The 26,153-nt window shown below is 44.1% G+C and overlaps 2 protein-coding genes across 2 annotated transcripts in view; both read right to left on the reverse strand.

The window, feature by feature from the left end:
- Positions 1-1,544: 1,544 nt before the first annotated feature.
- ppp1r2 (protein phosphatase 1, regulatory (inhibitor) subunit 2) lies at positions 1,545-14,812 on the reverse strand. Its single transcript, XM_063012995.1, has 6 exons — positions 14,476-14,812; positions 8,127-8,234; positions 7,455-7,538; positions 6,654-6,754; positions 5,476-5,646; positions 1,545-5,131 (listed from the first exon to the last, which is right to left on the reverse strand). The coding sequence occupies exons 1-6, from the start codon at positions 14,598-14,600 to the stop codon at positions 5,112-5,114; spliced, it is 609 nt and encodes a 202-aa protein (XP_062869065.1). The 5' UTR covers positions 14,601-14,812; the 3' UTR covers positions 1,545-5,111.
- A 3,239-nt stretch (positions 14,813-18,051) lies between these two features.
- Positions 18,052-26,153, reverse strand: part of LOC134331825 (alkaline phosphatase-like) — a 14,672-nt gene continuing 6,570 nt past the window's right edge. Inside the window, exons 4-13 of the mRNA XM_063013359.1 lie at positions 25,664-25,780; positions 23,685-23,800; positions 21,458-21,632; positions 21,142-21,314; positions 20,916-21,041; positions 20,450-20,519; positions 20,144-20,282; positions 19,769-19,959; positions 18,923-19,033; positions 18,052-18,332 (exon numbers count right to left, since the gene is read on the reverse strand). Of these exons, the coding sequence (XP_062869429.1) occupies positions 18,052-18,332; positions 18,923-19,033; positions 19,769-19,959; positions 20,144-20,282; positions 20,450-20,519; positions 20,916-21,041; positions 21,142-21,314; positions 21,458-21,632; positions 23,685-23,800; positions 25,664-25,780 (1,499 nt within the window). The remainder of the gene's footprint in view (positions 18,333-18,922; positions 19,034-19,768; positions 19,960-20,143; positions 20,283-20,449; positions 20,520-20,915; positions 21,042-21,141; positions 21,315-21,457; positions 21,633-23,684; positions 23,801-25,663; positions 25,781-26,153) is intronic.

Here is a 26,153-nt window from a genome sequence, read left to right on the forward strand (position 1 = left end):
GACCTTCTTGCTGTGAGGCGACAGTGCTACCAACCGAGCCACTGTGCCGCACATTTAGATTGTACTACTACAAGATAGACTAAAGTGAATGGAACACTCATTACACCAGAACCTAATTGTTTGTAAATAATTAAATATTAAAGTGGAGTGGAAATCAACTATTTGTTAATATAAAATATATTCATATAAAATAAAACGATAAAAATAAAATTCCCTGCGTTCAAGGCGTTTAGTTCTAGTCAGTCAGTTCTCCCTCTAGCGGCCACAGTTGGAACTGCATCAACTCAGTGGAGAACAAAATGGCCGGAGCTTTGACTCTACCGAAGCTGGTCTTCTCGTTTCTGACATATTACGTCTATTTTTCGACTTAATAACTGCTTTATTCTGATCTGTATCGCAGTGGACATGGAGCCTTCCACAAAACACAGTGCTGTATTATATTAACAATGCTCTTTTAGCCGAAGTTGTACAGTTGTGTTAATTTATAACCCACCCTGGACAGTCTGATTCCACAACACAGAACATTACACACTAACCCAGACTCACCTCACTCACTGCTAGTTCACCTGAAGCGTAATTAGAGAGGTGTGAGGAAACTGGCCTACCAGGATTCACAGAGAGAGAGAACATACAAAACCTCTTACAGGTAGTATCTGACCCAGGTCCACAGGACTCACATTGCTGTGAGGCACCCACACCACCAGCTGCATCACTGTGCCGTCCCTTGTGCTTATTAAATATACATTATGTTCCATAGATTAATACATTAAAATGGTCGTTTTTTACTACTAGTACCTTTTATTTACCTGAAATAAGTATAAAAACCAACAAAATACCTCAGATGAATAAACATCACGTCTATCTAGAGATATTTTTGGTCATTGTGTTTGTAATGACTTCAGCTTAAAAGAAAATAAAAATTCCGATTGTAGTGTAAACTGCTCCTTTGTTTTGTTTTGTTTCTGGCTGTTTTCATATTTAGGCGTCGCCACGGCAGATCTGGTCCGCATACCTGATTTGGCACAGTTTTTTTACACTGGATGCCCTTCCTGACACAACTCTTGTGTTTTATTTGGGCTTGGGACCTGCACTGAGAGTGCTGACAAGTGCACCTCCTAACCTAATGTCTAATCTGTTTCAGCCATCCTCCCAAAAATCACGTTTTGGAAGGACTGTTGGATCTGTACGTGTACCGGGGTGCTTAAATGGGAGAAGCAGTACAGGGCAGACAGGGATTTACCTCATTGCTGCAGCAACAGTGACTCCTACTGTCTGGTCAAGGCACTGGCATGAGTGGTGGAGGAATACTTAAAGAGTACAGTGTGTTCCTCAGTATGCCTCGCTGGCTGGTTATTAGCTTAATATGTGCTGTGGAGGCGTGTAGTAATCCACTGTCCTCATAGTGCAAAAGGCAGAAACTGACAATGCAGTGGTGGGAACTGGACATGTCTAAAGAGCTGTAGAATTTTTACTTTTACACGTGAAGCAAGTGAAACCGTTTATTGATGAAGCAAATCGAGAGAAATAACTCAGTTTGACACGATTCTTCAAATCATACTTTAATAATGATGAATTTACATATCCCAAGGTGGAGAACATGCAAACATTAAAAAAAAAAGTGAAGATGTTATTAAAGGTGCCAGAGTCTAAAAAAAAAAAAGCAAAAAGAGAAAGAGAAAGGCAACGAGACGGCATGAGAAAATAATCCCACACATATAAAGATTTACAAACGTACACAAACATACAGAGGATTCTTCATCCAGCCCTTCTGCACACACCCAGAACCCTCCCAACCACCACCACACTTCAAACCCGGACGATTTCAGTCCCACCACCGTCTGATATTGATTATTTATTATTACTCTGATGTTCTTTATTAGATTGCTCAGTGTCAGAGCCCGCTGGATGAGCGGAGGTTACGGACAAGACGAGCCGACGGCAAAATATCACACACCAAAAAATTAATCATGTAAACAAAAGTGCTGCTACAGTCAAGAGACGAGTGAACAAACCTAAACGTTCAGGCAAGAAAAAACACAGGTTTACGATGTGTGTTGTTTACCACAGTTTATAATCATTTGTGCATTAAGGTTTAGTTGAGCAGTGCAGCCAGAAGCAAAGGAAGCTGATGAGCTGACTGGTGTTTATAGCAACGATTTAGCATCATAAATAAAAACTACATGTTCTGACGAGTGTCACTGTACATCATCATTAAATAAATGTATTTTTTGGGTGGGGCAGCAGAGTTCGAATATTAGCAGAGCCACCGACCTGGCGGGAACCAGACTAACACAATCAGGCGAATCTCTGGGACTAATCTGGATGACCGCACGAGTGGAGCTTAGCGTGGCTCTCCGTACGCAATACGGCTCTCTGTGTGGGGACCCAACACTGGTAGGTGATAAGAATGGTCAGCAGATTGCATGCATGTCAGACGGGAGCGTGTGGTGATCCGGATCTCCTTAATCAGATTAGTACTTAAGCACGCAGTGAAGGATTCACAATTGGGAACTGGAGAACTTGGGAGATGAAGATTATATTGAGTTACATTTACACCATTTGGCAGAAGCTTTATTCTAAGTTCTATAGAAGCAATTGAAGGTTAAGGGTCCAACAGTGGCAACTAGGTGGGGGGACTTGAACCAGCAACCTTCCGATTACTGGTCCAGCATTTTAAGTTCTGAGCGCCCACTGCTCTGTGCCCAGAGTTTAACCAGCCAATAGAAACCACATTATTATACTGTATTACCAATCTAGTCATATCCAATTCCCGTTGCATCTCCTCTACTGCACGATGTGTTCAGACAGTACAGAGAGTCACGCACTGCTCTCCATTATTCACCGTCTCTGTGCAGCGCCCCGACCAGCCAGCAGAGGCCGCCACTGCAGCAGTAACGAGGATACTTTCAGCCCTCCCAACATCAAACACAGACAATCATGTCTGTGTAGGCGCCCGGCCGGCCGATAGCAGAGCCGAGACTCGAACGTCATTCTGAACGTCGAGCTGCTTCTGCTCACGATGTTCATATTGAACACGAAACCTTGATGATCTGAAACTCGTCGGCGTGTTTATTGTAATGCGGCTCTGTACAGAAAAAAATGGCAAAATCTGCACCCATAAAATCAAAACACACGCCTGCTTAAGACTGTAGTGCATGAAGGGAAAATGAAAATCGAATGAACTGGCAACCTGTCCGGAGTGTTTCCTGCCTCTCGCCGCTATAACTCAGACCCACCGCGACCCTGACCAGGATAAAGCGGTGGTAAAACAGACACTGAATGAATGTAGGGGATCATAATGAATAAAATCAGGTGTGAATTACTTGAACCAGAAGAAAACTGAAGCAGATAATATTTAGGGTTTGATCGGGACTGAAGTTTTATTTACATCTTAAATGTCTTAAAAGTGAACGTTTGGGAAATAGGCTTACTGTTTGCTTCAGTTCTATTTACCTGTCCAGAGACACACTTCACACTTTATTTTTACCGTTTACAAGGGATTTTCAGGCTGCGTCCCGAATTGCATCGTGTCTGCTACGTGGTGTGGAACTAAACCACTCACAGTGCACCAATTAAGCAAACTGCTCAGTACAGCCCCTTAACTTAGAAAAAATCGTCCTTCAAGGAATCCTCCAGAACGTTCCTAGAAGAATCGACAGTCGATCCGATCCTGGACGATCCTGAAATCTGGACTCAGTAGTTCATACAGTTTAGTTTGATAATAAATTAGAAAAGCGCCGCCGTTTAGCCGATGATGATTAAAGCACAGATTTAATGATCGCTCACGACGCCACGTGTACAGTAGAGCTCAACCAACCAACCAAAGATAAAGACTTAGAATTAGAACAGAACCGCACTGCACACGACGTTCCTCCTACCTCAACCTCAGACCATCAGACGTGTGGTTACCACGCCCTCCCTGGAGTCTTCAAACTTCTACAATAAATTCATGTTCACGTTTACATTAATAATAAATTCAGATTTTTTATCTATCTAGATCAGGGTTTTACAAATCTGGTCTAACTGTGGTTTACAAGCTGTAACATAAAGCCTCCACAAGGGGGCGTTAATGTACAAGTTTATTCAATTATTATTATTTTGCACTTTGAAAAACCCTGATCTAGAGGGACTAAAATGTCATAACGGGGGTCAAATCGCCTCCGACGCTCCTGTGTGTGGAGCAGTGCTGGATGTAACCAGTGCTGGGGGGGGAACTGGGGCGTAATAGGGGCAATAAAAGATTCCTAAAATTTACATTTCACGGCTGTAAACAACATACGAACCGCTTTTATGTTTTAGTTTGTGAAAAATGGATCAGTTTACCCCTCACATCATTCATATCTAACGAATGTTTGACTTGGGCGCTCGGGTGGCGTTCACCAGAGTTAACATCATGAGTTCGAATCTCAGCTTTGCTATCGGCCAGCCGGGCACCTATACAGACAATTATAGGCTTGTATGGTGGGGCTCTGCTGGCTGATCGATGGTGGTGCACAACACAGGTCTCGACAACCTCGACCAATCGACATGAACCCCATTTGTCCCTCCCTTTACAGACACAGCCAATCATGGGTCTGTGTAGGGGCCTGGCCGGCTGATAGCAGAGCCGAGATCGGAACCCGAGAGCTTGGGAGTTCTGGTAACGTGCTCTACTACACAGTTTACATCAAATCATTTTCTAACCAATCAGAATCCTTGGTGGCTCCAGGAGAAAGCTCATGGTTCTTAGTGAGAACGTCTGAGGAACGTCAGGAGGAACGTCGTGTACAATTTCATTTCCGTTCACGTTTATAAGGGATTCACTGGCGTCCGTGGAGAACGTGGACGTCGCCGTCGGTTCCAGTCGCCGGTTGGTGAGAACTGATGAGACGCGTGTGGGGGAAACGGTCACGACGTGACCTCTCGGCCGGGAGTCTACAGCTCGGGTCGATTTTCTGCGGGACGCGGTAACACAGCACACTGATGGCACCAGAGGAAGAAGCCGGCGGGTGGGCGTGGCTTTGCATTGCAGTGCTTGTTTAATACGGGAGGGTCGGGATGGAGCGGCGGATCCTCGTTCAGTCCTCCAGCGGTCCAGGACCTTCAGTCACCCTGAAGAACCGCGTCCTCCGTTACGACTCCAGCGAATCTGCTGGGGGTCAGAAACGTTTACATTTACATTATCCGAAGCGACTTGAGGGTGAAGGGCCTTGCTTAAGGGCCCAACAGTGGCAACCTGGTAGTGGTGGGGCTTGAACAAGCGACCTTCTGATTACTAGTCCAGTACCTTAACCACCAGGTTACGACTTGCCCTTGTGCTGTGGGAGGAAACCCACACAGACACGGGGAGAACATGCAAACTCCACACAGAAAGGACCCGGACCGCTCCACCTGGGAATCGAACCCAGGACCTTCTTGCTGTGAGGCGACAGCGCTACCCACCGAGCCACCGTGCCGCCCAAGTACAATAACAACAATAATAATAAAATTCGTTACCATCCTGAGGAGGATCTACGTTTATATCTTCTGTCTCGGTGTCGTCCTTCATCTCCTCGTCTTCATCCTCCTCCTCGTCCAGCTCGCTGGCGATCAGCTGCCGTGCCAGTTTAATGTTCAGCCCTTCGTTGTAGTGCATCTTCCTCATCATCTCAAAGTGCTTCTTCTTGGCTGAGGAACCCAGAACGGACACGGTCAGCTCCAGAACGTCCGAGTTTCAGTCATCAGATTAAATAATAATAATAAAACACAACATCGGGACGCATCTATAGTTTAGTGGATCATCCGTCATTGCCTATGAGAAAATGAGTACGTACAGATCAGAAAGAGTTGGGACAGCATGGAAAACGTGTTGGGAGTGTTTCTTCCACTTCATTTGACTTTTATTTGATTGCAGACAGGAAGAACCCAAGATACACTCCAACACGTTCCAAAGAAAGATAGAACGGAGGCAATTTAGTGCTAACAATGAGGTAAAAACTATAGAATGGGACAATTTGGTACAAAAGCAGCATGCACAAAAGTCTTCTCTTGGTCTCTGAGGACCAAAGATGACCAGAAGATCTCCAGTTTGTCCACAAATGTGTGAGAAAATGATTAAAACGTTCCTCAAAGGAAGACGGACGTCCATGCGTTTCTCAGCAAGACCACAAAACCACCTGCCGCACACATCACAAAGGCATATCTGTGGAAGAACAGGGTACGGGTGCTGGACCGGCCTGCCTGCAGTCCTGCTGTGTCCCCGATAGAGGACGTGAGGAGAATTTTGAACCCCGGACAGAAACACGTCATCGCTCGGCGTCCTCGGCGCCGTGAGGAAGAACAACGACGTGCATTACTGTCCCGACTTTTTTTTTTGGAATGAAATGCAGGTCTGAAATGCAGGTACGGACGTTTATTAATAAATGAAATGAAGTCGAGCCAGAGAGAAGATGAAACATCTCAGGTTCATCCTGTCTGCAAGCATAAAAACTGCTTTTATATTCTGTCCCAACTTTTTTGACACCTCACATCTGTAATCTATTCATGTTTCCTGGGGGATGAAGGAATGTCCCCCCCCCCCCCCCCCCCAGTGTGACCCTGCAGCAGATCGATGCCGTCGATTCACCGCCCTCCTCCTCAACACGTACGACGTCCTTCAGAGCGTAACACCACCGAGCAGGTTCTGAGTGACCCACCTTGATCCTCTGGACTGAGCTCCTCTTCCTCCTCCTCGCTGCTCTCCTCCTCCTCCTCCTCCCTCATACAGCGCGGACCCGAACCTTCGGCCACCGCCAGTCTGCACACAGGGGCGGCACAAACGCACACGTGTGATCAGGCAAGGAGTGCAGCGAATCCCACAGGCGCACTCCAACATCTTGTGGAAAGCCGCTGAAGTAAGGGGGAACCGACTCCCTGGTCTGAGAAGCTAAGTTCAACCCGAGGGAGGAGACTTCCGACCTTCGCTCCCTCGAACACGCCCGACTGCGTCTGTGCGGACGCCCGGCCAGGTCGGCAGCTCCCGCTCGATGCGTTTTCCTCCCGATTCAGCGCACGCAATTTATCTTCAGTCGACCGGTGGAAACGCCGAGTTTCTAACCACAGAGTTCAGAATCTCGGCGCTGGTGTGCTAGCGGAATATCTCGCTGTTCCACCCGGCCGCCCCGCACTTTTTAAAAAACTCTATTTACTAAGAATTTCTACATCGTCGCCTTCCGATGCATTTTTCCAGCATTGTACCAACTTTTTAATGCCGTCAGTGTAGCCACTGATGCGCCGGTGCTTTCACATCATCATCACATGAAAATCTTCTTCCCCTTAAAGCTTCTCTCAGGACTATAAGCGTCTCTCAGACACGAGTGATTCCTCCTCCTCCACCCTCACCGCTTATAACCACGATATACACGTGAGGAAACTTTCCGAAGAACGCTGGTAGATTATTTAGGGCACGCGACCCTGTTCACCAAACCCGAGTGCGTCCAAAAATCACAAACACATACTTTTGGGCGAGATCGTCCGCAGTGAGGCCGGGGTTCCCTTCTGAATCGCTGTGGACTTCATCATCGTCCTCCTCTCCGACCATCCTGAAAAGTAAAGGAACATATATGATCAGTAGGAACACAGTGTGCATGATGCATTATTCAGCATCTCTGTGCAGCGCCTCCAGCCGCCAGCAGAGGTCGCCACTACAGCACTGATGAGGGACCGGAGCGCCTCGCCCCTCCCGTATGTGTTTCAGAGTGAAACAGCAGTTTTAGGATTCTGAGTCTGAGGTTAAACACCGTGACCTTTCCTCATGCTCAGGTTTCACCTCCAGCTTGTTTGGTACACACAGCAGAAATATAACCTGTGGTGATGGTGGTGTGTGTGTGAGAGTGTGTGTGTGTGTGTGAGTGAGAGAGAGTGTGTGTGTGTGTGTGTGAGTGAGAGAGAGTGTGTGTGTGTGTGTGTGTGTGAGAGAGAGTGTGTGTGTGAGTGTGTGTGTGTGATATGATTATCCCGTCAGCAGTGGGATTAGCGCCGGCGTCAGATCTACATCCTGGATGTTTAGGTGCTTCTGCTCAGCGTTGTTCGATGCTACCTGCACCACATTTCACTGTCTATAATCAATATAGTCAAATAAGGGCGGCGCTAGCGGCACGATTGGGAGCTAACAGGGCAAGTAGACTCACCGGTTGTAGGGCGTGCTGGGCTCGTCGATCTTCATCAGGCCGTAGTCTTTATCTGCCGGGTGATACGTAGCCAGGATGTTCATCTCGTCCCATTTCTGCGACTTCTTCCTGAAACCACACGCACAAACCCCCCCCCAAAAACACCCGTCAGTGTCGCGCCCGGAGAGATACGCTATACAGTGTATCACAAAAGTGAGTACACCCCTCACATTTCTGCAAATATTTCATTATATCTTTTCATGGGACAACACTATAGAAATAAAACTTGGATATAACTTAGAGTAGTCAGTGTACAACTTGTATAGCAGTGTAGATTTACTGTCTTCTGAAAATAACTCAACACACAGCCATTAATGTCTAAATGGCTGGCAACATAAGTGAGTACACCCCACAGTGAACATGTCCAAATTGTGCCCAAAGTGTCAATATTTTGTGTGACCACCATTATTATCCAGCACTGCCTTAATCCTCCTGGGCATGGAATTCACCAGAGCTGCACAGGTTGCTACTGGAATCCTCTTCCACTCCTCCATGATGACATCACGGAGCTGGTGGATGTTAGACACCTTGAACTCCTCCACCTTCCACTTGAGGATGCGCCACAGGTGCTCAAATGCGTTTAGTCCATCACCTTTACCTTCAGCTTCCTCAGCAAGGCAGTTGTCATCTTGGAGGTTGTGTTTGGGGTCGTTATCCTGTTGGAAAACTGCCATGAGGCCCAGTTTTCGAAGGGAGGGGATCATGCTCTGTTTCAGAATGTCACAGTACATGTTGGAATTCATGTTTCCCTCAATGAACTGCAGCTCCCCAGTGCCAGCAACACTCATGCAGCCCAAGACCATGATGCTACCACCACCATGCTTGACTGTAGGCAAGATACAGTTGTCTTGGTACTTCTCACCAGGGCGACGCCACACATGCTGGACACCATCTGAGCCAAACAAGTTTATCTTGGTCTCGTCAGACCACAGGGCATTCCAGTAATCCATGTTCTTGGACTGCTTGTTTTCAGCAAACTGTTTGCGGGCTTTCTTGTGCGTCAGCTTCCTTCTAGGATGACGACCATGCAGACCGAGTTGATGCAGTGTGCGGCGTATGGTCTGAGCACTGACAGGCTGACCTCCCACGTCTTCAACCTCTGCAGCAATGCTGGCAGCACTCATGTGTCTATTTTTTAAAGCCAACCTCTGGATATGACGCCGAACACGTGGACTCAACTTCTTTGGTCGACCCTGGCGAAGCCTGTTCCGAGTGGAACCTGTCCTGGAAAACCGCTGTATGACCTTGGCCACCATGCTGTAGCTCAGTTTCAGGGTGTTAGCAATCTTCTTATAGCCCAGGCCATCTTTGTGGAGAGCAACAATTCTTTTTCTTACATCCTCAGAGAGTTCTTTGCCATGAGGTGCCATGTTGAATATCCAGTGGCCAGTATGAGAGAATTGTACCCAAAACACCAAATTTAACAGCCCTGCTCCCCATTTACACCTGGGACCTTGACACATGACACCAGGGAGGGACAACGACACATTTGGGCACAATTTGGACATGTTCACTGTGGGGTGTACTCACTTATGTTGCCAGCTATTTAGACATTAATGGCTGTGTGTTGAGTTATTTTCAGAAGACAGTAAATCTACACTGCTATACAAGCTGTACACTGACTACTCTAAGTTATATCCAAGTTTCATGTCTATAGTGTTGTCCCATGAAAAGATATAATGAAATATTTGCAGAAATGTGAGGGGTGTACTCACTTTTGTGATACACTGTACCTTACGTCAGGGTTTTTTACATTTTGTTTATGATTGTTACTGTGACCCAGGCAACACAAACGATGCATCAGAATGAAACACAACATGAAATATACTTAATAAATAAAAACAGTGGTGATCTGGTCCCACTGTGGTTTACAGGATGTAACGTAAAGCTCCACAAGGGGGCGTCTGGTACGAGTTCATTACTCATGTGGCTGTTAAAATTCATTTATTTGTTATGGGCAGGTGTAGCCTAGTGGTTAAGGTACTGGACTAGTAATCAGAAGGTTGCCGGTTCAAGCTCCACCACTGCCAGGTGTCCACTGTTGGGCCCTTGAGCGAGGCCCTTAACCCTCAATTGCTTAGACAACATACTGTCACAGTACCGCAAGTCGCTTTGAATAAAAGCGTCCGCTAAATGCCGAACATGTAAATGTATTATTATTTTGCTCGTCATCCACCACTCGCGCAGCCGCCTTAACCAGCCAGCAGAGGTCGCAATTCTGCAGCGGCAAGAAAACCCAGCCGACCTCCCTCCCCTCCTCAGGCACGGCCAATCAGGTCCGTTAGACTGCCGGCCAGACCGACACCAGTGCTGACGTTCGAACCCGAAAGCTCACGCTCCGAGCGGTGGCGAGGTAGCGTGTTACACCGCTACGACACCCGAGCGCCCCGAAAATCCATCCAAACTTCACCTCATGTGCATCACGGATTCCTACACGAAGCCGTAACGTATGAGGGAGAACACGCTATGCTCGGGCATTCCTTCACCACTCGCGTCAGCGCCACAATCAGACAGCAGGAGTCACTGTTTCATTGACAGAGTTGATTTTGATGTCGAATGTATTCTGGCAGCTTCTAATTTATATCAGACCCGTTTGTTTTTGGTTGGTTCCTGGATCACGTCGGACCACGTGGACAAATTTTGCTCTCTGGGACTCCTTCCCAAACTCAGCCAAGGGACCACAAAGTTTAATGGCATTACAGAACTTTTTACACCGGCCAATTCATCCTTTAGGCGGCTGTCCACATATTTTTGACCCAGCATATGTTTCAGCCACACCCACTGCCAACTGACCTAGAACATCCAGTTTGGGGAAGGCCCAGTCTTGAATGTCCCTGGGCACCAATTAAGTCCCGTAACGTTTGAGACAATTTGATGAGTTTGTTATGGAGGAACCCAACTTTACGGAACACCTCAGGGATGCCACGCCCACTTTATCCATCATCAGTGCATAACATCACAAATTCTCACAGGCACAATCCAAAACATTAGGAAAAGCCCTTCCAGATGAGTGGAGGCGGTCATTACATAGTCCAGTTGTAGAAGTAGACGTTGCAGAAGGTTGCTGCCAGGTTTCCACTGTTGGGCCCTTGAGCAAGGCCCTTAACCCTTAACTGATTAGACTGTGTGCTGTAAGTCATCTCCTAAATGCTGAAAATGTAAACAGTCCATGTTTCTGAAAAGGGATTTCCAATGAGCTAAAGATCAGGCGTCCCAATACTTTCTGTCCGTTTCAGCGTGAGGACTCGTGTCCCGTCTCCTCTGAGGGGTTTAAAGCGAAGTGTCGGAACACCACGTCCTGGTCTCTGCTCTGTAGCTTTGAAAGAATCCTTAAATAATCCTGTTTCATGCTGGAACTATTTCGGTGTGGGTACAGGAGCCCCCCCCCGCCCGCCCCCTCCCCCCGGGACTGCGTGCCCTATTTTCCTCTGGGTGGCAGAGCCTGGTATAAGAACAATGCCAGGTTGGGGGGGAACCGGTGGAGGACGTTAGCTAACGTTAGCACTATTGTTGCTGGGAACGAACCGGCAAAGAGCTCCAAGGTTTCTGGATCCGTCCTCTTCCCGAGACTGAACACTGGAGCCAAAAGTATGTGGACGCCTCGGTTTTAAAATAGAGTGACGTCTGTGTGATCCTTTCAGCTTCTCACAAGACTCAAGCGTGTCTGTGTGTGGGAATTGTGTCGGCTGGGCGCCGATCGGTCAGTCGGTGTTCCGGTCCATCCCAGAGCTGTTGAGTGGGGCTGAGGTCAGGGCTCTGTGTAGGAAGCTTTACAGAGCTTGCTCATGTTAGAACAGGAAAGGACCTTCCCTAAACTGTTGCTCATTTTCTTAATATCACTGAATTATTACACCCGAAACACAAATTCAGTCATTAAAACGGGTGTCCCAATACTTTTGCCCATACAGTGTTTTCCCTTGTGTTCCTTAAAATCTACTGAGCAAACAGCATGGAACAGTGGGCTTGCTGCCAAGGTCTGAAGAAAAACGGTCACCTGATGCTGAAAGAACATGAGGAATCTATAATGCACGTGGGCGTCAGTGTACACAGCCGATCAAGCTTTACATGACCATGGGCTGAGATGCCCCTCCCTGCTCTAAAAATCAGCACCAACAGTGATTTGGCCGAATTGACAAGAGCGCGTTTGGTAGAGAAGCCCAACAACACTGTACCTACTGTCAGGTATAGCAGTGATAGATCTGGGTGTTCCAGCAGGACGTCCAGAATTTGTGGACCGTACCAAAGGTCAAGTCTGTGCCCCAAAAAAACCAAGAAATTTGGTTAGATGGTTCCAATTTTGCCAGGTGGAGAGGTTAGGATCCAGCTTGACTCGTACCAGAAGCTTGGTAGAAGGTGCCAGAGAAGCTGATATCAGGTTCTATTAAGATTCAGCACTCGAGTCTTCGTTTGGAATCACTGTGACGCTCAAATCCCTGTTGAAAGGAAAGTTCGAGTGTCTTCAACGACCCTTCAATCCTGAAACGAAAGATCAAACGTGGCACGAGTCCTTCACAGAGGAGCAGATGATTAGGAAACACAACCTCATCATCAGGTCGAATATAAAAGCTAATAAAGAGCCGCTGATCCTTGAGCTGTTTTCATATGAACTTCATTTCTGGACTCATCTGGACGGCCAGCGTCTCGTCTCTCAGAAGGACGGAGATCAATTCCTCACATTCGTACCTTCAGGATGAATCTCTAATGAGAGCTCTTACAGCCATATTTTAATTCCAAAGCCAAATAAATACGACCCCGATGTCCACAACAGTTGGGACGTTTATTATCTATTAATATTTTTATTAGGATAATAACGTGATGTTTTACACTGTGGTTGGTCATGACAGGAACGGTAGTTACAGCTCACACAAGATTCATCACTTCAGGTTTAATATCTAACAGTCATGGACGATTTTGTATCTCCAGTTCACCTGGGAGGAAACCCACACAGACATGGGGAGAACATGCCAACTCCACACAGGAAGGACCTGGACCCCCCTACCTGGGGATCGAACTTCACTGTATAAGCACTATACACACCGATCAGCCATAACATTAAAACCACCTCCTTGTTTCTACCCTCACTGTCCATGTTATCAGCTCCACTTACCATATAGAAGCACTTTGTAGTACTACAATTACTGACTGTAGTCCATCTGTTTCTCTACATGGTCAGGACCACCACAGAGCAGGTATTATTTAAATAGTGGATGATCCTCAGCACTGCAGTGACACTGACATGGTGCTGGTGTGTTAGTGTGTGTTGTGCTGGTATGAGTGGATCAGACACAGCAGCGCTGCTGGAGTTTTTAAACACCGTGTCCACTCACTGTCCACTCTATTAGACACTCCTACCTAGTCGGTCCACCTTGTAGATGTAAAGTCAGAGACGATCGCTCATCTATTGCTGCTGTTTGAGTCGCTCATCTTCTAGACCTTCATCAGTGGTCACAGGACGCTGCACACGGGGCGCTGTCGGCTGGATGTTTTTGGTTGGTGGACTATTCTCAGTCCAGCAGTGACAGCGAGGTGTTTAAAATCTCTGATCCACTCATACCAGCACAACACACACTAACACACCAGCACCATGTCAGTGTCACTGCAGTGCTGAGGATCATCCAGCACCTAAATAATACCTGCTCTGTGGTGGTCCTGACCATGTAGAGAAACAGATGGACTACAGTCAGTAATTGTAGAACTACAAAGTGCTTCTATATGGTAAGTGGAGCTGATAACATGGAGAGTGAGTGTAGAAACAAGGAGGTGGTTTTAATGTTATGACTGATCAGTGTATAATCGCTGCTGACAGGTAAAAAGAATAAAAAGGCCAGTGCAGCAGTGGGACAAATCCCCACAGTCACACTCTTAAACGCTGTAGAAAGACTTGTGTAAGAATTCACATGGGCGTGTCCAACGGTCAGGTCATGGTCATGTACTGTATTTGATTAATAATACATGTTTATGGCTAACTGTGTGACTAACTTAAGGTCTAGAATCAATCACATAAGCTGATGTCTGAATATTTTTGACAAGTGAACACAAACTTTTAACTTGAACTGCATATACGAGGCTGAAGTGTCAAAAAAGAATGGACATTACAATAAACAGACACAGAAATGAATCAGACAAGATCTCAATAGTAAAGTAATTCACTGCGTTTCTGATTACAACGGCTCAATCCCAAATCCCTCCACGTTCCCTACACATGGGCACTGCACTCACCGTAACGAGCACAGAATCTAGTGCACTACACACACCGCCGATCTGCATTCGAGACAGAGCCGCGTTAGTTGACAGGTTTAATAGTACTTACTGTTGATCGTCCTCAGATAAAGCGAGTCCGTCGGGTTCAGTGCACTCCGGCTGGACTTCAGCACACGCTTCAGTCTGACTTTTATTCTTTAAAATGCCTTTCATAGGTTTTAATGGAGCCGCCATTCCTCCCCTCTCTCCTACACCACCTCACCCAGCGTATTTCAACCTAAACCCGCCCTGCAGCTCGACCTGCACCGCAAACTGTCCAATAAAGCGCCTGAACACGCCCGTACACACAGTCCACTTCAATATCTGCTGATTTAATATGAATAATTTACAGAATATTAGAGAATAACATGAATCATTCTGAGTTCCTCCCTCACACTCACTCTCTCCTCACACTTCTGTTTCAAGTGCACACTTACGGCGGCCGGAAGTACTGTGGCGGAAAATACGTCATTAAAAGAAACGCGCCAATACGCCTAGCGTATGCTAACTGCTTTGTCATTTTATTTTATTTGTTTATTTATTTGTTTATTCATTTTCTGTGCATCGTAATAATCATTTGTTTAAATCATACAAATGACAAGTATCACCTTCTAAGAGCTTTCCCTTCTCAGAGCTTCTAGAACTTTATTGCCTCATTTGGTGTCCAAATTCTTCTGACAGTCACTTGTTTTAGAGCTTCTAGAACTTCATTTTTATATAGTGTGCTGGCCTTTTCCACAGTCACTGTTTTCACAGCCTTTAGAACCTCTTTACTTCATGTGGTGTCCTAATTCATCTGACAGTCACTCTTCTCAGAGCTTCTAGAACTTCATTACTTGATGTGGTGTCCCAATTCATCTGACAGTCTCTAATCTTAGAGGTTCTAGAATGTCATTCCCTGTTGTAGTGTCCTACTTCTTCTGACAGTCACTCTTCTCAGAGCTTCTAGAACTTCATTACCTTAGGTGGTGCCCTAATTCCTTTGACAATCACTCATCTTAGAGCTTCTAGAACTTTATTGCCTTATTTGGTGTCCTAATTCTTCTGACAGTCACTTGTTTTAGAGCTTCTAGAACTTCATTTTTATATAGTGTGCTGGCCTTTTCCACAGTCACTGTTTTCACAGCCTTTAGAACCTCTTCACTTCATGTGGTGTCCTAATTCTTCTGACAGTCACTCTTCTCAGAGCTTCTAGAACTTCATTACTTGACGTGGTGTCCCAATTCATCTGACGGTCTCTAATCTTAGAGGTTCTAGAATGTCATTCCCTGTTGTAGTGTCCTAATTCCTCCGAGAGTCACTCTTATCACAGCTTCTAGAACTTCATTACCTTTGTGGTGCCCTAATTCCTTTGACAATCACTCATCTTAGAGCTTCTAGAACTTTATTGCCTCATTTGGTGTCCAAATTCTTCTGACAGTCACTTGTTTTAGAGCTTCTAGAACTTCATTTTTATATTGCGTGCTGGCCTTTTCCACAGTCACTGTTTTCACAGCCTTTAGAACTTCTTTACTTCATGTGGTGTCCTAATTCATCGGACAGTCACTCATCTTAGAGCTTCTAGAACTTCATTAACTTATTTGGTGTACCAGTTCCAGTTTTGGCGTCCTAATTCACACTTCTATCTTTTTTAGATCGTGTGCTAGTTTTTACCACAGTCACTCTTTTCCCAGCCTCTAGAACTTCATTACCTTATGTGTTTCAATTCCTCTGACAGTCGTTCATCTTAGAGCTTCTAGAACATCATTGCCTTACATGGTGTCCCAGTCCCTCCTATTTTTTCACAGCCTTTAGAACTTTATTACCTTATTTGGTGTCTTAATTCTTGTGTCAGTCACTGTTCTTAGAGCTTCTAGAACTTTATTTTTATATTGTGTGCTAGCTTTTACCACAGTCACTCTATTCACAGCCTCTAGAACTTTATTGCCTTATTTGGTGTCCCAGTTCCTCCAACAGTCACTGTTCTTGGATCTAGAACTTCATTACTTTTTGTGGTTCCTTAATTTTCCCAACAGTCACTCTTAGAGTTTCTAGAACCTTTTTATATATTTTTTATATTTCTTTTAATATTTTTTTTATATAATGTGCTAGATTTTACCACGAATTTCATTACCTCATGTAATGTCTCAATTCCTCTGACAGTCGTTCATCTTAGAGCTTCTAGAACATCATTACCTTATGTGGTGTCCTAATACCTCTGACAGTCACTCGTTTTAGAGCTTTTAGAACTTTAGGGATAACTAATGTCGAGTTCAAACTACCCAACTTTCAAGTTGTTCAGATCTCCGGACAGTTCACACTACACAACTGGATCTCTTACACTCGTTTCACACTACACCATCTACCATCAGGAGGAATCTCAGATGAGTCTCCCAAACTACGTTTAGTCACGAAAACAAACACGAGAAGTGTCCAAAAATGCACGTCAACAATAAGTGATGTGCTGATGTATGTAAAACTCAGGTTACCTTCAATCTTGGTTATGTTTGTGCTGTTTTTGTTTTTTTCGAATTTATGTTGTTGAATTTTTATAGTGTGTATTTGATGTATCATGCTACTGGGACTGGGATCCTTCAGGATCAATAAAGTATCTGTCTGTCTGTCTGTCTATCTGTCTGTCTGTCTGTCTGTCTATCTCTCTATCTATTTTAATTACTGCAATGCAAGTAAAAGCTAACACATGAAGATGAGATGTAAATGAATGCAACAATCAATTCAAAACAATTTAAATGTGACATAATAATAAATAAATATACTAATCTTAAAAAAATTGAACCCTGTACTTTTTTGTTTAGTAAATGTATGAAGCCAAAAACCGTGATTTCGATTTAAATACGATTAATTGTGACGCTCTATTATGAATCATTTTAGAAAACGATCGGGTTTAGAATCTTCTGGAACGTTGAGATCTGGCGGCATCTGCTGGTAAAACTGTGTTACTGCATCAGGAAAATGACATTTACAAATCACAGCAGGTCTTCACGATGGCAAAAGTATGTGGACACCCCTGCTGTTACTGAATAAAAAAAGTATAAGCTTCCAACTTTGTTCCAACAACACGCAATTTCATTGGAAATCAGCTTTGTACCTGAGCAGCATTTAATGGCAGGAAATATACGTTTTAAAAAGAATGAGGATTCTTCAACTATACATAATTACATTACAGTACAAAGCAAGGTTCAGCGAGGCATGGTTTGGTGTGTAGAAAGTCATCGAGCACAGTGTCTTTTTACTTAACATTATCTCACAATAGCTCTTTTGACTAAATATGCACAAATTCCCACAGACACACTTCAGAATTTGAAAGAAAACCTTTTCAGAAGCCTTAAGCTTACATTAATGGCCATTGTTTTAATAATTCATTTTAAAGTGTGAAGAAGTTGTGAGTGCGATTGTAATATTTGGGACTCAGCAGCTTCTACCTGTTCTGGAAAAAATAAACAAACCCTGTGTATTATAAATCATTTATCACTTTTAATAAATAATATTGTAATTAATGGTTTAACTGTTATTGGTCGATTCTAATTGGCATGCATCTGTTTTATTGTTTTATAGAGTCACAGTTCAAGGGAAAACGAGTCTGTGGTCAAAATATTTATCATTATTTAATCAGCACGAATCCTTAAATAACTTTCATCACAAAGTCTTAGATCAGCTGGGTGAGAGAGGCTGCGAGGCCGAGCAGGATCACAGCGATGCTGATCTGGATGGACACGGCGTGATCCGGTTCTGTAACTGGCTCTAAATTACATTCGGCGTAGGGTTCGATGCAGGCGGCGTAGGCCATGGCGTGGGCGATGTAGCTCTGCTCCTGAACCCCGTGGAACAGATGAGCCATCGGGCCTTTAGCGAAGATAGCGACGTCCTCGGCGCCGTGGGTCTCAGACGAGAGAGGGACGGCCGACTGCTGAATGTATCCGGTACTGCCTGAGAACCAGAGAGAAAAAAACACTTAATTACCAGTTAATTACCTTGGTAAGAGACGCCTGCTTCACATACTTTTTAATGGGTGCAGACAAACTCGCCCTGTTTATCTGGAAACAGAGAAGTAATCCGCTTGCAGTAAATCATACTCATAATAGAACTTGCTTTGTGCACAGGGGTACAGTCATACTGGAACAGGAAAGGGCCTTCCCTAAACTGTTGCTGCAAAGTCAGAAGCATGAAATGTTCTATATATGATTGATTAATCACACCTGTTAGTAACTGCTGTGCCTGAAACACGCGTGAATTCAAAAATTAGACGTGGTGTCCCAATACTTTTGTCCATATAGGGTTTATAACCTTTGTAAAACGATGCAACAGCGACGCAGCACAAACAGTAGAGCAATAAAGAGTATAAAGTGTGTTTAAATGTGAGAATCCAGCACTGTCTGGTAAAAAGAAATGGTTGGGGGCTGTGTGCTAGTCTGGGCTGTCCTCGTCCAGCATGGATATAGTGCAATATGTATTACCGTATGTACAAAACGTAGCATATGAAGCTAAAAAATGGGACTGTAAAAAGTAAGTGAACTTACTGGTAACGGTGTAGTTGATGTCCGGTCTGCTTCCGTTGATGTATCCAGGTCCGTTCCCATACAGAGCTGTGGTGAAGGGTATTTTATCGCTGCCCATTTTAGTGGAAATTCCTGAACAGAATTGTGATGTTGTTGTTTATTTTAAGGCAAAAATTTCTAGCACTAGAGTCTTATATTTTATCTCTTCCCTTGATGTTCTTCTGAATTCTTTAGGTAGAAAATGTCTAGAAAGATTTAATTCCGTTCCAGGTTTTCTTAGTTCTGACATAATGGCTCTCGCTGTGGTTCACTGGAGTCCCACAGCCTTAAGAAATGACATATAGGCCGCTCAGGTGGCTCAGCGATAAAAACACACGCTAGCACACCAGAGCTGGGATTTCGAATACATCGTATTGAGTCTCAGATCCGCCATCCGGCTGGGCTGAGCGGCCACATGAACGACGATTGGCCTGTTGTTCATATAGGGGTGGGGCACTACGACCTCTGCTGGCTGATTGATGGCGCCTGCACAGAGACGGGGAGAGAGTGCTGATCAGGGTGTGTCTCTCCGTACACAGGGCTGATCAGCATATATGCACTCACCTAGTGTGGGTGACAAAATGCGTACTGCTGACGCCCACGTGTCGGAGGGGGCGTGGGTTAGCTTAATTCTCCTCAAATCAGAGCAGGGATCGGCATTAGTGGAGAGGAAGCGTGACACAATTGGGCAACTGGACGTGCTAAACAGTCGGGAGAAAAAGGGGAGAAAATGCATAAAGGAAAAAAAAATATATACAGTATATATAAAGAACTGTCACAAGGTCGACTAAAGAGAGTGAATGTTTTCAGAGACGATGTACACCCTACCTAACACCGGATTGCCCCTGGGTGAGTTCCCTCCGAAAGAGAAGACGTGCGAGTGATCAGCCGTGACCACCGTCATGGTGTCGAGTTCGCTGGTTAGCTCGGCCGCTCTGGTGATGGCGCGATCGAACTCCACCGCTTCGTACAGAGCGTTCTTAGTTTTGCTGTCATGATGTCCGTGATCTATTCTACCACTTACAGTCAGGACACACACACACACACACACACCAATAAACATTACTACGTTATTATTCAATATATTCATTATTATGAGGAATCATTATTATTATTATTATTTTGATCACAGAGTGTATTTTTATTATGCTGCCACTGCTCAGGAGTTCCAGGTTTAGATTTTGTGAGGTGCTGATGTGACACTTATCTTCCACAAACAGGTAAAATCCTTTAGGGTTCTTCCTGAGGATCTTGATGGCCTTCTCCATCATCTCAGTGAGGGACGGATCTGTGTCCGGGTTCCTGTCCAGCTCGTACCTGGTGTCCTTGGGCTCAAAAAGTCCTAAACAAGCACGCAAAGAGAGAAAAGAGATTTTTATTGTGTCATCGTGATACTGGGGGGGGGGGGGGGGGGGGTCACATAGAGCTTAGTGTGGCTCTTCAACACTGTCCAGTAATGTTAATAAAGTCCAGCGTGTCCAAATGAATGAATGAAAAAAGCTTAATTACCCATTAAATAATCAGTTTTAGTTTCATCCACAGCATCAAACTGAGATTTGTTCCATACGTACTGAGCATTCTGGGAAAAAAATAAAACAAAAGTCATCAAACGTTCAGGAAATTTATGATTAAGCAACAGGAGATGAGAGAAGCGATCCCGCCTGTGATCCCCCCTCAGACACAGCTGATCATGTCTGAATGTAGGAGCCTGACTGGCTGATAGCATCAATGGTGGTTTGAACTTTGGATTCCTGTAGTAGTGGGATAAAGTAATTAATAATAATAATAATAATAATAATAATAATGATAATAATAATAATAATAATAATAATAATAATAATAACAACAATAATAATAATAATAATAACGATAATTATAATAATAATAATAATAATAATAATAATAATAATAATAACAATAATAATAATAATAATAATAATAATAATAATAATAATAATAATAAATAAAGATGTACTTTTCTTTTGTTGATCCAGACGTCGATCAGGTTGGTCTTGTCCAGTCGGTCTCCTTTTGTTGTGGGATATTCGGGGTCTGTGGTCTCTTTGGGGAGCATGTACATCCTCCCTCCTCCTAAAATCACCTGCAGCAGATAAAACCCCGATCATCAGAACCCAGACGCCACCCGAGCGGCCGTGTGTACAGTGAGGAGTATAAATCTGAGGAGACTCCGGGGTTCTTACATCGATGTCGGTGTTGTGGACGAGCTGGTAGGCGATGTCCTTGCAGCCTTCGGTCACTGCGTCCGGGGTCAGGCTGGCATCGCTGTACCAGTCTCTGTCTGCGATGTGGGCGTAGTTTGCGCCGGGCGAGGCGTGTTGCACTCGTGTGGTGGTCACGATGCCCACGGACTTTCCTGCAGAGAAACAGCACATGTAATTACACTACAGCAGACAGCGGTGGGCGTGGCTAAAACACCTGAACTCAATCATTAAGAGGGCGTCCACATATTTTTGGCTATATCTCAGATCTCATTAACGCTGAGGGACGTTTCAGTACCTGCAGCTTTGGCTCGGTGTAGGACCGATTTGACCTCGTTACCCGCGGTGGTGTTGCACTGATACCGCCGCGCCGCCGCGCTCAGACCCATCGTCCCATAATTAGCCTTCACGCCACACAGGTACGCCGTCGCTGTGCCAGCGCTGTCCGGCATCTGCTGGTCCACGTTATAGGTCTGCAACCAGAAATCAGTCCACAGATTCAAATCAGATCAGGATCAGTGGAGGAAGATGCTGGAGATGATGAAGATGATGGAGATGATGGAGATGATTAAGGAGGTGATGGAAATGATGGAGATGAAGGAGATTACGGAGATGATGAAGATGATTGACATGAAGGAAATGATGGAGATGAAGATGTTGAGGTAGATGAAGTAGATAAATGAAATGAAGAAGATGAAGGGTATAATTGAAATGATGGAGATGAAAAGGATAAAGGAAATAATGGAGATGATGGAGATGATGGAGATGAAGGAAATGAAGGAGATGATTAAGAAGGTAATGGAAATGATGGAGATAAAGATTAAGGAGATTTTGAGGATGATGAAGATGATTTAGATGAAGGAGATGAAGATGTTGAGGTAGATGAAGGAGATAAATGAGCTGAAGGAGATGATTGAGAGGAATGAGATGATTTAGATGAAAAGGATGAAGGAGATAATGGAGATCATGGAGATGGAGGAGATCATAGAGATAAAGGAGATGAATGAAATGATTGAGATGAAAATGAGATGGAGATGAATGAGATGATGGAGATGAAGGAGATAATAGAGAAAAATGAGATAATGGAGATGATGAAGATGATGAAGAAGATGATGGAGATGATTGACTTAAAGATGATGATGGAGATGTTTGCGGTTCTGTTCTCTGCTTATTGTTTACTCAGTAATTGTTGCTCCTGCTGATTTCAGGTCATCCTGAGACTTTTTGTAGTGATCTTTGGTCTCTTGGCCTTCTGATTATAAGTCTAAGAGCCAGTTGAGGAACCTTGTGAGATGATTTGTGGTTTCATGAAGGTCATGAAGGTTCCACACACTTGGATGATGGGAGCAGGTGCTGTTGAAGATGTTGTCTCGTGCCCAGTGATCCTGGAGGTGTGTTTTTGTTACCCCATGCAAGATCCATGGGCTGATGAACATTAACCTTGGGTTCCTGGTTCTCAGTTCCTGGTTCTGTGTTCCTGGCTCACTGTTCCTGGTTCCCTGCTCCTGGTTCTCTGTTCCTGGTTCCCGGTTCCCTGTTCCTGGCTCCCTGCTCCTGGTTCTCTGTTCCTGGTTCCCTGTTCCTGGTTCCCTGTTCCTGGTTCCTTGTTCCTCTCCAGATTTCGGCTCCTGACCCGTTGTTTGGATTTACGATCATGGACACGCCCGTTTATAACTCCATGCGACTGTTTCTTGACCCTTGATCTGAACTCTGATTAGGATCTGCATGTTTACTCTGATAATCAGAGGCACGTGTGTTCCACCTCCTCCACCCACCAGTTTTAAAACTAAACTACATGGTCAAAAGTATTGGGACGCCTGAGCATGAGCGTGTCGGACATCTAGTTCCAAAACTGTGTTTGTTCATATTGAATCATTTTTCTATTGTAGCTTTAATATCATCCACAGCTCTGGGATGTATTTCTACAAGACTTTGGAGTGTTTCTGTGGGAATTTGTGCCCTTACCGTCAGTAGTAAGGGTCAGAGTGAGGTCGGTGATGCACTGATGTTGGACGTGTTGTGTCAGGTTGAGACCAGGACTCTGTGTAGAGCAACTGGAGCTCCTCTGCACACTACCAGTCAAACCAGGTCTTTATAGAGCTCGATTTGTGCTGGAAGAGATGGGGACTTCCCTAAACTGTTGATGCACAATGCTGCAATGAATGTGAGCTTGTTGGACGTCTCATTTCAAAAACAAATATAATTAAAACAGGGAGACGTCTGTGTGATCTTTTCAGGTAGAACAAAAGCCGTTCTTCTGAGGAGCTTCTCACAAGACTTTGGAGTGCGTCTGTGGGGATTTGTACCCGTTCGGTCAAAAGATGACAGCAATTGTATGGCTGGGCATCGATTAATCAGTTGGTATTCCGGTTCATTCCAGAGCTGTTAAGTGGGGCTGGGGTCAGGGCTCTGTGCAGGACACTGAAGCTTCTTGGTTTGTGGACCTTCCCTAAACTGTTGCTGCACACTCAGAAGCATGTCATGGTTGATTGATGTGAGTGTTTGAAGTGTTTGATGATGATGACCTTTGACAGAGCCAGGTGAGGAAACATCTCCATGGTCAGTCTGCTCTCCTCTCCGGTTTTACCCTCCAGCTGCCCCTTCAGGATCCGGGCCGCCGTCACCGTCGGAATTCCCATTCCTGCCAAAAATAATCCATCTCAGTTATTCACCACATCATCTGTGTGATCGAGCAGCGGAAGCTTAGTGGTTAACGTGCTGGACTAGTAATAAGAGGGTTGCTGGTTCAAGCCCAAACACCACCAAGCTGCCACTGTTGGGCCCCTGAGTGAGGCCCTTAACCCTCAACTGCTAAATCTGCTAAATACTGTGTAAACATAAGTGTTCCAGCATGTGCCTCAGTGCATGAAGCATTGGTGTAAAGGAACTCCTGCACAAAGCCCTGACCTCAGCCGTACTGAAAACCTTCGGGATGAATTAGAACACTGACTAAGAACCAGGAGTTTCTCCATCATCACTGTCTGACCTCACAAGTGCTGATTTTGGTATAAAAATTGACCTTCACAGAAATGTTGAAGCTGGAATGAGATAAAAGTCAGCTGTCCACATACTTTTGACCATGAGCTGCCCAAAATGTACCCGGTTCCTCTTTTTACCCCCCAAGTGTGACTCATGTGACACGTGTTCCCACTGGAACTGCAGGGATCAGAATCACCTGCTCTAATCACCTGATAACGTCACCTGTATTACGCTGGGTCCTGTTGCTAAGTAACGGTGCACAACCACAACCACAGTGCACAACCACAAACTATATTCTGATTTATAATCATCTAATCAACAATCACACGAGAGATTAGTCAGGTTATAAAGTCGGACTGTGAACTCAAACAATGTTATAACGAGTTTATTACACACACACACACACACACACACACACCTCATCCTCCACATCTCTTGTAGATTATTATTATTACTATTATTATTTTTATTTCATTATATTATTATTATTATTATTATTATTATTATTATTTTGTAAAGACGTGAAATCAATCAACAAAATCTTTTTGTGTTTTGTTGCTTAAATGCAACAGATTTAAAAAAATAATAAATAATAAATAAATATTCAATATAAAATACTGTAATTGAATATTAACAATTTGGTTTTAACAATGTAATAAAATTATTTAATATATAATAATTTTAATAAAATGTAATAATAATAATAGTTATTCATAAAAAATAAATAAATAAATAAATAATGATGGAATGGTTATTAATAATAATAATAATAATAATAATTATTATTATTATCATAATTATAATATTAATAATAATAATAATATAATGAAATAAAAAAAATAATATAATGAAATTAAAAAATAAATAAATAAATAAAATAAATAATAATAATAATAATATTCTACTCTGGTTTAAACTGTTTTTGACAGAATCTGAGATTCCACCAAATCTGTGAGTTTGTACAGACGTGATTATTGACACAGTCAAAATCTTAATCTTAACCTCAATAAGTGAAACAGATCAGAATCATATAATAAAATAATCAGAAGCTCACGGCCACTGTTAAGTATTACTGTTACAGGTGAAGACTATCAGTCCTCGTGTCATCATCATCATCAGGTCAATGGGCAGTGATAGCTCGGTGGTTAAGGTACTGGACTAGTAAACAGAAGGTTGCCGGTTCAAGCCCCGCCACCACCAAGTTGCCACTGTTGGGTCCCTGAGCAAGGCCCTTAACCCTCAATTGCTCATTGTGTAAGTCGCTTTGGATAAAAGCGTCTGCTAAATGCTGAAAATGTAAATGTAATATCAGGAGTTTATGGACTAACGACCCTGCAGGAGCTGATAAGCGACTCTCTCATTATCACCTTTATCAGTTTTTACTGTTAATGCTCGACTGGTGCAAAATCCACCACAGAACCACAGAGACCCGGTGAAAACATGTGGTGTTCTACTCAATGATGCTTCTACTCAATCAACACTGAGACCCACCATGCTTAACATCATTTAAAAGCTCAGTACTCACCATCTCCCAGGAAGAGGATCAGATTTTTGGCTCGGTGAACGTTTGGTTTCAGAGACAGAGCCGAGATCAGAGCCTGCTTCGCCTTGATGTTCCAAAAACGGGGATCCTGTTCTTCTCCTACAGACCAAAACCAGACGATCCAGTTAGATGTTCCTCACAATACATTCATATAAAAACACAGATCCTATTCAAAAACCACTGGCGTCAGTGTGGAGTTACAGCGTCGTTCAACCTCATTCATGCATCCTGAATTTGGGTTCATTTTTCACTTCCTGTAGTTGCTCACCCCAAAATAAGTTAGGAGAGGTGTCCACATACTTTTGGCTGTGTGGTGTATGAAAAATGGACCAGTAATGGCAACCAAACACTGGAGAACACTGGAAGATTGAGCAGCTGCTAAATAATTTTTTTTTGCTCCGTTTTTCATCCCAGCAACGCACCTCAGGAAGATCTCGAGAGGATCTCAGAAAGATCTCAAGAGAATCTCAGG

This window comes from Trichomycterus rosablanca, chromosome 17, assembly GCF_030014385.1.
Source record: "Trichomycterus rosablanca isolate fTriRos1 chromosome 17, fTriRos1.hap1, whole genome shotgun sequence".
Taxonomy (NCBI): domain Eukaryota; kingdom Metazoa; phylum Chordata; class Actinopteri; order Siluriformes; family Trichomycteridae; genus Trichomycterus; species Trichomycterus rosablanca.

Coding starts and splice junctions, on each gene's coding strand:
- ppp1r2 (XM_063012995.1), bottom strand. CDS start 14,600: ATGGCGGCTCCATTAAAACCTATGAAAGGCATTTTAAAGAATAAAAGT. Junction 8,235..14,475: donor TTATCTGAGGACGATCAACA/GTAAGTACTATT, acceptor GTGTGGTTTCAG/GAAGAAGTCGCAGAAATGGG. Junction 5,132..5,475: donor CGTAGATCCTCCTCAGGATG/GTAACGAATTTT, acceptor TCTGACCCCCAG/CAGATTCGCTGGAGTCGTAA.